At 48.4% G+C, this 12,402-nt stretch overlaps 1 protein-coding gene across 3 annotated transcripts in view; it reads right to left on the minus strand.

Moving 5' to 3' along the window:
• The window catches only part of GRIK3 (glutamate ionotropic receptor kainate type subunit 3), a 211,973-nt gene that overhangs the window by 74,340 nt on the left and 125,231 nt on the right, over positions 1-12,402 (minus strand). For all 3 annotated transcript variants that reach the window (XM_044997879.1, XM_044997878.1, XR_006575104.1), the window contains exons 6-7: positions 9,418-9,591; positions 2,745-2,888 (exon numbers count right to left, since the gene is read on the minus strand). In XM_044997879.1, the coding sequence (XP_044853814.1) occupies positions 2,745-2,888; positions 9,418-9,591 (318 nt within the window). The remainder of the gene's footprint in view (positions 1-2,744; positions 2,889-9,417; positions 9,592-12,402) is intronic.

A 12,402-nucleotide genomic window follows, 5' to 3' on the forward strand; every position in this document is an offset into this window, starting at 1 on the left:
GGCTTTTTGTTTTGTTTTGTTTTTGGGGAGGCAAAAATGCTGGAGCCGGCCCTGCCCATTGGTCCTGGCTTCCTGCTGCCCTACGAGGCTCTGGTAGGTGACAGCAGCCTGCTAGCCAACGAGGCGACCCGCCTGGCTTCCTCTGCTACTTCAGCAGGGTGCTGAGCTGCCCAGTCTCAACCCCGTGTCCTGTTCGGCTGCTGCGGCAGTGAGAGGAGCCCAAACCACCGCCCAGCCATTCTCAGGGCGACAGTTCCCACACAGGACGGGATGCCCTTGACGAGTGACAACAAGCCAGGCTGGGCCCCTGGCGAATCACAGCTCTGAAAAAATCCTGCTGAAGACAAGCCCTCAGTGTGTGTTTGCTGGTGCGGCATGAACAAACATTGGCACAGTTCTCTCCGTGAGGAACACGGGGCTAAGGGGCCTGGGCTCTGCAGCGGGACATCCCTCTGCATTTGCTGTTTTGTCCTTTCCGGCGCTCAGAGAGCACAGTTATTATGTGTTTTGGCTGCAGTGGAGGAAGCTTATCCCTGCAAGTAGCTGACAGCGTGCCAGGAAGGGGAACAACAGGCGGCCACTGGAGTGGAGGGCTCAGAGTAATTTGCAAAAGGAGGCAACAAATGAAATTATTCAACAGTCTCTTCTGGCAGCCGACAGGAGCAGCTCCTTGCAGAAGGGAACAAACAGAGAGAGAGAACAGAAGATTTTCAGAGCCTGCAAAGTGGCAGTTCAATGTCCCAGTAAAACGGGGATAATCTTTCCTTTCTCCCGCCCTTGGTCTGTCTTGTCTATTTAGATTGTAAGTGCTTCAGGGCAGGGACTTTCTCCCACTCTGTGTGTGTACAGGCCCTCGCACAGGGGGACCCTGATGGGCCCGTAGGCAATACCACAATACAGATAAGAAATAAACAATAAATAATGATCTTTTCATTGACTTTTCTGCCACAGAAAGAAGAGAATTTAGTTTAACCATTGCAAAGCCTTGGAAGAAGAGAGAGAATTATTTCCATGGCTCCAGTAATAGCATAAAATACTATGGCCTGATTATACTACTCCCATGTTAAAAGGTGCAGCCAGAGCAGTGTAAAGGAGCCTTTGTGTCAATGAGACTCCAGCCCTTAATCCCAAAGCAATCCCAAAGAGTGCTTGCACCTATCTACTGGCAGGACCACATCCCAGGCCCCACAACATGCCCTTTGCACAGCACTAGGGAACTGCCGCTCACCCCTCACTCTTCGTTAGTGCTTTCAGGCTAGGATTGTCTCCCAGGGAGGTGAGCTACGTTACACTGGCAGGAGCCAAAACACAGCAAGTAAGCAGAGGACAGGCCTGGTAAGAAAGTAGCTCCCTGAAACATGCCCTGCATGGCTGCTCTCCTGGCCACGTCTCGTTCCAGCCTCCCTGCAGCGCAGTGATTTGGTAAGCTTGCCGCTCGCAATCACTAGTGTACCGCTGCTGTTTGCATGCGTAAGCCAAACAAACAGTTACATGGGCTGAACCCAGGGAATTTATAATTACACAAAACAGAGGAAATGAAGTTCCCTCTTCACTTCCTGGACTCCCATCTTACTAAATCCACCGCTCTGCCAAAACTGGGCAATCAGCACACGGGCAGAGATGCAAGACGCTGCCAGTTTTGCCCCCAGACCTGTGTCAAGTGCTTTTTGTGGACACCGACCAACTGTTCCTGCAAGAGGCAAACAGCTCTCGCTCTGCTAGGAAACTGCCTTGTAAGGAGAGCAGCCCAGAGCAGGCACAGGTGAGCGTCTGTAACAGCACTGGAGATTTTAGCGCATTCCTCGTGTCTTGCTGTGACCCCACTGAAACTATTTTGAGGACGTAAGTGAGATGTAAGTGGTGCATAAGCCTCATGCAAGCCTTTTGCACAGGGGTGAAGATCAACCATCTGCAAAGAGCGTAAACCACTGTGAGTTGCAATTCTAGTTAAATATCGGTTTTTAGATCAACAAATGCACTTTTACAATTGACTACAGACAGGCCCCAATCCAGGCCTGGACTCTCATTCACAGACACACTTGGGCTAATGCTCTAAAATGCCTCCTGTAAAAGTATTCCAGTGCACCCAAGAGCTCTGGCTGTGCTCCTGGTTAGGAGTGGAGTTTTCACACACTAGCCAGCTGCATCAGGGATTTTTTTCTATACCAGGCCTCAACATGCACAGCTCAAAGCAGCCCACCTCTAGCCCCCTGATGGATGGGGCGCCAGGCAGCTCCAGCTGCAGATGGGGCTGACAGTGTATGTGGGGACATTCAAACAGTGACAGCAGTGGCTGGAGACAAGACAGGCAAAGGGTACAAGCACAGGGTCACACCTGAGCTAGGAATAGAAGTTCCCAGTCCAGGATCCTAGCTACTGGACCATTGTGACTGGTCAGGTTTAGCCCAGCTCTCTCTCCGCCAGAGTCAGGGGTGTTTCACCAGGATTCAGGTTAGCCCAGCGATCTCAAGACTCTGGTTATTGGCCTTTATCAGATGAGAGCTGCACAGTCTGTTCTATCACCACATTTACTTTCAAGCGCATCTTATTTGGTCCCAAAGGGGCCATACAAACAATCTGACTCCTGGATCCTTGCTCCCATCCATCTCTGCAAGGGTTGTCTGTAGTGCTCGTAAGTGCGTTGTCTAGCCACTGTGCCGCTCCTAAATCTGGGCTCTGAACGGCTGCTCCCCACCCCCACGTTGCCAACGGAAGGTTTGCAGCAATAGGAAAGAAGCTTTTACCTCTTTTATGAAATTCATAAAGCGGCCCCCGAACCTCCAGGCTTTGTGTCGATGGCACTGCAGGGAGTTAACAGTCATCTGTGGGGCTCGCTGGTAGCACACTGAGACGATGTGAACTGCGTCATACAACAGGGCAGCATCTGTCTAAAATGAAGGGGAACAGCATTTGGGTTGATAACAGTTCCAAAGCAAAAAGGCACTAATGCAGCAGAGTGATTTGGTGCCGGGTCCATTTGGAAAACACATGATCCATCTCATGCAAAGCTGCAGAAGCTTCTCTAAATTCTCCCTGGTCGCCTCTGGCTTCTCACCTGCATCCTGACATCTTTCCTCCCTGGCGTCTGAAACACAGTTGCACACGGCTCCCCTGAGGGCAGGGCTTTCTGCACTGAGGGGTTGCATCCTGCCGGTGGATCAGCCCGATGCTGCTGATCGGTTCGGGAACTGCAGGCCAGGCACCCTCCAGCACACGCACAGTTGCCAGCAGCAGGGGGCTCTGAGCGTTTATGAGGAAGGCCTGGGTATAATGGTTTCAGTGGAGAGCAGATTGATGGGACAGTTGGCACCACTGGTAAAATGGGGGGAGGAGGGTGCTGGATAAATAAAAACCAAAGCCCAAGGCAAGAACCAGCTGACTACTGCAACGACACCTACAGTCACACTGACTCCTGGCTAATTGAGGGATCTAATTGTTCAGCTCTAGATGAGTGTAATCAAAGGCCTCATATCCGGCTCCCATTGAAGTCAAATGTAAAACTCCCATGGACTGAAAGGGAGCAGAACAGAGCCGTATTCTCTACATCGTTACAATGGTGCGCTCAATGAACTTCTAGAGAGTCGTAGGTTTCAAGGTCAGATCACCTAGTCTGACCTCCTGTATAACTCAGGCCATGGGAAACCTTGCTCCATGATTTCTGCATGAAGCCCATAACGTCTGTTAGAGTGCGGGTTTTTTCAAGATATGCTATAGCTCAAAGACAAGCAGGTCCTCAATTCCCCTCAGAGGGGTAGATGTGGAACAGTCCAGTCTTGATCCAAAGAAGAGCTGATCGAAAAAAAGTAATAATGTTTCATGACTCTGTGCGGAGGGAGGGTCAGAGAAGGGGGGGGGGGATATTTTTTCTTTCATTTGGAATTATTCCTGAATTATTTCTGGATTTGGATAAAAAGTTTCTGGATAACATTTTTTGTTTTGAAATTTTTCATTTCATTTTGGTGGGGGGAAATCCCGCTCCGCATTTTTATGTTTTTGTTTCAAAATTGTGAACGAAAACCCACCTTCTCTCACTTTTTTATTCTTCCCTCCACCAGGGTTAAAAAAACCCACAGTAATAATAACTGGTTGTGAGGGGAATTTCCCCCCTAATTTGAAAACTAAAAAAGTTGTCAAAAATTAAAAACTTTGGTTTAAAATCATTTTTTTGTGAAACCCCTTTAAAAAAGGAAGAAAAAATTTCAACCACTCTTAACCCTAACAGGCTTTCCCATCAGGACAGAAAATATGTCTTCTCAGGCTGAAATTTCAGACTTCAACAGAACTTTGAAATAGCTACAGCTACAGCACAGCAAATGGGTTTGCTTTTGGGGCAGAACTTGTGGCTTTGTTGTTCTTTTCATTTTCTAAATGGATAAATATGTACACAACAAAGAAATTCTTCAGAACAGGAGGTTTTTGCCAGTAGTGTTAGGTTACATTAAAGGGCCATAGTCATCTCTGTAAATCATAGACTACGAGAATGCCATCTCTATATGTATGTCTTTTTTAGGTATCTCTAATGCATCTACCACTGTGCTGTCTACATGTCACACAGAACAGATTGCTAGCCCTTTCTAATGATATGTCAGACAAATAGTGGATATAAAAAGGTTTTTTTTAATGTAGCCCGTTTTCTTTGAGGATCTCAAAGTGCTAGCACCGAAAAATAATGGTCTCTCTATTTTATAGATGGGAAAAATGAGGAACAGAAAAGTTAAGTGACCAAGGTCATGCAGCAAGTCAAGCGCAGAACTCTGTTCTCCCAACTCTTAGTCCCTGTTGGAACCACTAAACAACACAGAGAAGTCAGAGCTGCCCTCCTGAGAAAACAAAAGCAAAGCGTCCCCATTTCAAGATGAAATTTCCAGGCAAGGAGTTGGACTCTGAGTAAAAAAATTCCCCCACCACCCTGGTAGTTTTTCTTGGGCACTGGTGCTGTGAAATCTTCACCCAGGTGGCAATGCTTGACAGTCCTGCTTCCATGAAATATCCATGATGAAACTGGGACATTTCAGGCAGTGGGGGCTATTGCTGTACAATGGGACAGCGAGTGCGGGGGCGTGGGGTGTGGTTTGGAATGGCTTTGTGACACTGCACCCCACCTCCAGATACTGACAAAGTTGCGTTTTTCCCCCCCACTTCTAAAAGAGGGATGGGGGAAAATCCCACTAGTTAAAAACACATTCCTTGCTGGTTTCACAAAAATGGATGCCAAAGACCCAAGAATAGTAGCCACAGTTGTAAAAAAATCAAACAATAGAGCAAACTACAGAGCAAATATCAAACAGTAGAGAAAATGCTTTGTCCCAGCTTGGCAATCACTCCCATGACCTTATTCCTGCCAAGCGTGAAGAGCAGGAGCCTGGCCTACATCCTGCTAGCGTCACTTTGCAGCTCTAAGGGACAGGATACTGGGTCTTGTAAGTCTGGGGGACACTGGGACACGTTTAAGCACACAGACGGTGGGTAATTATTAATTGTTTTACGGTGGCATGTATGGGCTGCAGCTGAGAGTCCATTGTGTTAGACACTCTACAGACACATAGGGAGAGACAGGCCCTATCTCCAAGAGCTAAACAGACAAGAGAGGCATAGGGCGGGAGAGAAACATAGCCACAGATCAGGAAAGAGACTTGGCCAAGGTCCCACTGTAGGTCCCTGGCAGAGCTGGGAAGAAAGCTGGTGCCCTCCCCCACTAGGCCAGGCTGCCTTTCTGTTCTGTTGTATTGTGTTGGAATACTGGAGAGGAGTAGGAGACAGCACAATGTTCTACCCCGAGCGGGCAGGGTGAGTTCACAGATACCTACAGCTAATGTGCATTAGCCAGGAATTCTCATGTGGAACCCTCCCGGGCAGTCCATTCCCCAAACCAAACTAGCATGGAGAGCGCAGAGTAAGCTAACCAAAAGCGGTAAAGAACCTACGTTCCAAGAAAGGATTAAGGGATCTGGGCTTTGTTGTCATAGGAGAGGAGTGAGCCTCCAGGTGCCGTGGTAGAGGTTCCCAAAATTAGAAAGGCAGAGCCAGGGTGGCTGGGGATAAACTCCCCGCAAAGGTGAGGGGTGTTTCGAAAGCAAAGGGCCAGAACGGGGGGTTCAGCGCTAGCCTCCGATTTTGCAGTCATGGTTTTCCACCTGCGAATAGCGCCTGTACTCAGAGCTGCATGGCTCTGATTGGTTATACCCACAAATCCGGGGCTGGGAGTTCAGCATCCGAATGCTACCCCATGTGCCTCTGATGATGCAAACTCAGTGAGCAAATTAAGGCGTAGCTGAAAATCAGACCCACCATCCAAACTGTATTTGAGAGTATAAAGAAATCAGGCAGCACGTACCCTGCAATAAGCTACCAGAGAAGAGATCGAGTATGAAAGACACCTGACTTAGCTGCTGGAGGAGAGGCTGGAAGGACATGATTCTGAAGCATGAAGGTCGGGTGAACAGCAATTCAGACAGGACTGGCTCGTTAAACCCGTGGCCTCTGCGTGCTCCTAAAACAGCTTCTGTTCTTATCATCCACCACTACGGCAGATATTGCAGAGACTCAGTGTGCATTTGAGTGGAGCGCAGCATGCCCCAGTATGCTCAGATAGCTATGGAAGATAGTGCACCCATTGCATAATCTAAAGATTGTTTAAAACAAAGAGGAAGCTCTTAAATCCCCAATGCTAGTATTCTGGGGGGTCATATTTGGTAGGGAGGAAGGACCCTAAAACCGGAGGTCAGAGAGCTTTGTGACCTTGTTATGGAGAAGAGATGGTAAACAACCAAATCTTAGTGCCCACATAACAAAGGGTTCTACTAACTGAGGTCTTGTCATACATTCAGTGCAATAGTCTCTCCCCGGGGTCATGCGAAGCTAGGGGTACGTGCCGCATATAAAAACGAAATAATTGAGAAGATATTTTGGGAGAAGTGTTGGAAGAAGAGGAAAGACTCAAAAAAAGTCAGCAAAGAAAGGCAGGAAATAGGGGGAGAGCCCGCTACAAGGAAAATTTCAGCTGCAAGAGAGAGACATTTTTCACTGGGGAGCCATTCCCAGAGTCTAAGGGCAGGTCTACACTAAGGGCGGGGGTCGAACTAGGGTACGCAAGTTCAGCGATGTGAATAGCGTAGCTGAATTTGAAGTACCCTAGTTCGAACTACTCACCCGTCCAGACGCCGCGGAATCGAAGTCCGCGGCTCCAAGGTCGACTCCGCCACCGCCTTTTGCAGTGGTGGAGTACCGGAGTCGACCGCGGCGCTTCCGGAGTTCGAACTATCGCGTCTAGATCAGACGCGATAGTTCGAACTCCGAGAAGTCGAACTCACCACGTCGACCCGGACGGTAAGTGTAGACTAGCCCTAAGGCCAGAAGAGACAATTATGATCATGCAGGCTGAGCTCCTGCTTCACACAGGGCAGAGAACCAGAACCAGCAAACTCCTGGAGTAGAGGGAATTGTTTTTGCAGGGTCCTCCTTCAAATCTCACATGTATGGAGACGGAGTAACATTACTCACAGTTGCCCTGTTTGCGTCCAGAGCTTGGGGTCCCCACTTCTGAAAGCCTGGCCCACCGTTTTGATGTTTGGCATTGACCAGAAGACATAAAAAGGGAGAGACTTCTCCTGTGTGTCTGGGTCATTTCTCGGTTTAGTAAGTGCTAACGAATGATGCAGGAGGTGGGGGAAGGGAGGGTTCCGATGTCTTGGGCAGAGATGTCTGATGTTAGAAGGATGCTGCTCTTAGCTGCAGAGAGAAACTTTCAGCTCTGCTGGAAGGAGGCTTTCTAAAGAATTTATTAGAAAGCACACCGCATGCTGGTTCAGTGCTTGCTGGCAAGGAGAGAGGCTGGAAATCACAGCCAGCATGCGGGCAACACTGCAGAGTAGCATTTTATCATAATGCCCCATATGTGACAAGCAGAGCAGAAGATTAACAAGCCATATTGGGGAGGGGGAAGGTCACGCCAGTGCCTCTGGTTATTTCCAACTGTCTTGCTGCAATGGTAGAAGTGCTGCCGCTGTCCTCGTTTCTGCCAGCTGCCAGGCTGCGGGCTCCACCATTGCCCCAGGTGCTTGGCTTCTGACATGCAAGGGATCCTGGTAGGTGTGAAGAGGCAGGCCAGAAGGAAGCCAGGCAGCACTTATGTGGGGTGAGGCATCCTCCCAGTAATAACTATTGGGAGCGGAGCTGCTACCAACAGCAGCAGCATTCAGGAGTTGCAGGGAACCCCAGCTCCCAACACAAGCGTGTCAACTCTGCTCCCGTTCTCCAGATCACTCGCTCCAAACTGCAGGCCTTATCCTGACAGGTCCTGAGCTCCCAGTGAAGTCTGTGGAAGGCAGCGGTGCTGGCAAACCTCCCAGGAGGCATTCAGCATCTTGCAGGATTGTGTCCTGTGAAATATCACACCGCTGTCTTGAATCCAGCCCAACCCTCTGGTGAGTTCTGTGCAAGAGCTTGTCACAGTGGCAGGCACGTCCCTGGTGACGCATCTCACACTGAACAGCATGAGCATCCCGAATTCCCAGTGCCTGTTCTTAGGAGCAGGGTGCTCATGGGCGGTCAGCCCTTCCGGCGCCCGCCTGCCCCAACCTGAAACGCAGCTTGTGCAGAGCAATGAGGAGAGAGTTCCCTCCTCAGCCTGGGAGCACCAGGGTTTGCAGCACATGCATCAGGTACCTTTCCAGTTCAGCGATCACTGTGCATCAGGCCGGCACAGAGAAATCCAGGTGTGGAATACAGTATCTATCTGATTAAAGAAACAGCTACCGTCCTTTGCCTCTCATTCCCAGCACATACTGTGTGGGGTTTACACTGCACCTAGTCATGGTCACTGCATGGCCCAGCCACGCGACAGCCTGAACTAACAGCTTCTGAGCAGTCTACGTGCATCCAGATTTTGTGGCGGAGACATGACAGGGGGTTGCACCATTAAGACAAGTCAGATAGCTGCACGGAAGCTGTGGTCCCCGTGCATGCTGGCCAACACAGAGGGACTGTAATAAGAGTGGTGCAGTACTGGGACTGAAGAGGTTAAACCATGGGAGCTTTGTTGTATTTAAAAGGCAATTACAAGAGAGGGCAACTAAGTACAGGAGGAAGGATCCCTGGGATGAGGTGTCTTGGGACAAGTTGGCTGAGATGTGACCCAATGAATCTTTTATTGTATGTTTGTACAGCACCCGCTGGAGCCTCTGGGTGCTAGAGAAAGGCAAAGAATTACTGTTATTAACAAGAAATAATCACAATACCAATAAAACAATTAGAGCTGGTCAAAATGTTTCCAAATTTCAGAATTAAAAACAAAAAGGGAACAACTTTCTTGACATTTCCACAGTTTTCTTTCAGAGCAGATATAACGGGAGTGGCGTTTGTGTCAGGGCAGGGACAACACACCCGCATGCCAAAGGGATTTTAAAGTGACCATCGTACCATCATGACCCCGTCAAGCAGGCCCGACTCTGCCCTGGGTGCGGCCTGCAGCCGCTCCATGGACCATTTCTCAGTGATGGCAGACACGTGAGGGTTCTCCACGTTGAGGATCCGGAAGCCAGTCAGGTTCACTCCAGAGTAGCGGTATGGCTCCAGGTCTAGTGCATAAAGATCCTTAAAAGAGAGAAATCAGTTTTAACTTTTTGCGACTTCTTTTATTTGTCTCATTTCCTCTATTTAATGTGGTGTCTTTGTACTAAGCTGGAGAGTTCAGGATTCACAGAAAGTGGGATACAAGGTGCTGCCGTACTGAATGCAGAGTGTAGAGCTCCATCCATATCATATTCTGATAGTACCCAATGGAATCAGGGCCCCATGGTGCTACATACATCTAGGAAAAGCCAATCTCCTTTCTAAGACGTCACAATCTAAACACACAGGACAAACAATGAAAAACAACAACAAAACGTTTTGCTCAACCCAAAATGAAATGTCTAGTTTTCAAGCGTTTTGCAGCCTGAGCTTTCGTGGGTGAATACCCACTTCTTCGGACTTGCATCCGAAGAAGTGGGTATTCACCCACGAAAGCTCAGGCTGCAAAACGTCTGTTAGTCTATAAGGTGCCACAGGATTCTTTGCTGCTTTTACAGAACCAGACTAACACGGCTACCCCTCTGATAGTTTTCAAGGTTTTTTTTAAATCAAAAGATTAAATTGTTTTGAATTGAAAAATGTTGGGGTTTTTTTTCAAAATATTGAAATGAAACGTTTCCATTTTGTTCTAATTTTTGTTATTTGGCAAATTCAATAAGATTTTGCAAAATGTTTTGGTTGACTCAAAGCTGAATTTTTCAGTGAAAAACATTGACTGAAAAATTTCATCCAACCCTCGCCCTGAGACTGGTGCCTGGCCACTACACCTTGCAGAATGAGGTCTTAAAAGGCATTGTTTTTGCATTTGAGTTTAATCCTATAAATGTTCCCTAAGGTTTTTCCTGGAAAATTTGCTTTGAGTGCTGAGTCCTGGACGGTACCTTGGATGACAGAATAACTCCAAATTTGGAATGTCAATTTGCAGATCACTATAGAAGAGGAGCTAAGATGAATTTCTTGACATTAGGACCAGTTTACACAGTCTGCAAATGAATGAGCGTGCCCTTTATACAATAAAAAAAGAGAGAGCCAGAGAAGCCAGGCAGTCTTAGCTCCACTGGCAACCCGCCCAAAGCTGTCACTTGGCAGGCAGGGAGAGAGGGGGTATTTGCAGTCCTTTGTTAGCCCACTTCCTTAATGCGTCTCTTGGCTCTGCCACATCTGAATATTAACTTCAGTACAGGGAGGTCGGGAGCTCAAACCTCAGAAACAAATCTGAATGGGTTTGGGATCCGAGACACGCCAGGCACACACCACAGCTGTTCAGCTCGGCAAAAAACAAGAACAGCTCACCCAAGGGGACTGGAAGCTGCCTGGATGATGAAGCTGAACAAGGTTTCCTGGGAGCTCACAAATGAGGGGATCGTGAATGAGCGCGGCAGAGAATGGCAATCAGGAGGGGGCTTCAGTCCTGGAATAATCTGCTTAATGAGTCGCTTTAACCATATTTCATTTTGAACAGTTTCTGCAACTGTTATTGATTTTGTAATCCCAGATCATCCCATTCCTACCATCTCTCTGCTGATTCATTCTCTAAAACAGATGAGAGGCAATAAAAAAGTAGTTTGCATGCGACACATTCTCCTGGGCCAAATCCGAGGAAGTGCTGAGTTTCTGTTTTGACTTTTTGTTTCAAAAGGACATTGTTTAGAAATTAAACTAGATTAACTAAAAAACCCCACAAAACGTGATGAAAAACACCCCAAAATGAATCGTCCCAGTCATGGATTGTACACTCCTTGGGGTTGAGACTTGTCTCTGTTCTGTTTGTACAGCACCTTGCGCAACAGGGTCCTGGGACAGGGCTCGGGCTCCTAGGTGCTACTGCAATACAAATCCATTGGCGTCCCTGCCGGATTCGATTATACCCTGATACCGCCGCATCAAAGTCAGGGTTTAACTACCACAGTGATGTCAGGAACCAGACCTGGGGTGAAATGTGAGCCGTGAAAAGGATCCCTGCTGGGAAGTTAAAATGCCGCGGGATTCCTTCCTTTATGGGAAATGACACTTTCTTTAGTGCTGACTGCACCAGGGCAACTCGTCCCTGAGGGCTGCAGGGCTGAGGCCAGCCAACCCTGCCTACTGAAGAGGCACACCCCCGTGGGGCCCGGGGCCTCCTTGGAGAGAGCAGTGGGGTGAAGCAGCACACTGGGTCAGAGGAAGAGCTCGGTGTGTGGCCGACTAAACCAGGGCTGGGTAGGAACTTCTGTGTTACGCGTATGGGGTTCCCTCTGGGGTCTCTCGGGGATTGTTTGAACCATTTTGGTTATTAAGAACCATAAGGCTTGTTTGAATCATTTCTGTTATTAAACCATCCCCGGGTGGGGGTGCTGTTAGCCACAAGACTGACTGCACTGGAGTTCTCAAAGGGCCTTCAAGAGAAGGCTAACAGGGGGCAGGGCACATGCAAATGACCCCTGGCCTTGAGAGGGGTCAGCTACACTGATGTAAATATAGGGTGACCAGAGGTCCTGATTTTATAGGGACAGTCCTGATATTCGGGGCTTTGTCTTATATTGGCACCTATTACTCCCCATGCCTGCCCCGATTTTTCACACTTGCTGTCTGGTTGCCCTATGTAAATAGTCTTCAACAGTACAAGTGAGGGGACCCCCAAGTTGTGTGGAAGGCAGGGAATTTTGCAATGACATGAGGTGAAGTCCCTAGATCTGCAGGACATGTGCGAGGTGTGTTGATTTAGGCATTTACAAAACCCTACAAGATTAGATGAACAGCCTGGCTGACCCCCAAAGCTAACCCAACAGGCATCTGTTCTTTGTTCAATGTCAAAAACCCAAAGTGCAAACTGAGGCTGATTTTGACACTAGG

This window comes from Mauremys mutica, chromosome 23 (assembly GCF_020497125.1).
Source record: "Mauremys mutica isolate MM-2020 ecotype Southern chromosome 23, ASM2049712v1, whole genome shotgun sequence".
Classification (NCBI taxonomy): Eukaryota; Metazoa; Chordata; order Testudines; family Geoemydidae; genus Mauremys; species Mauremys mutica.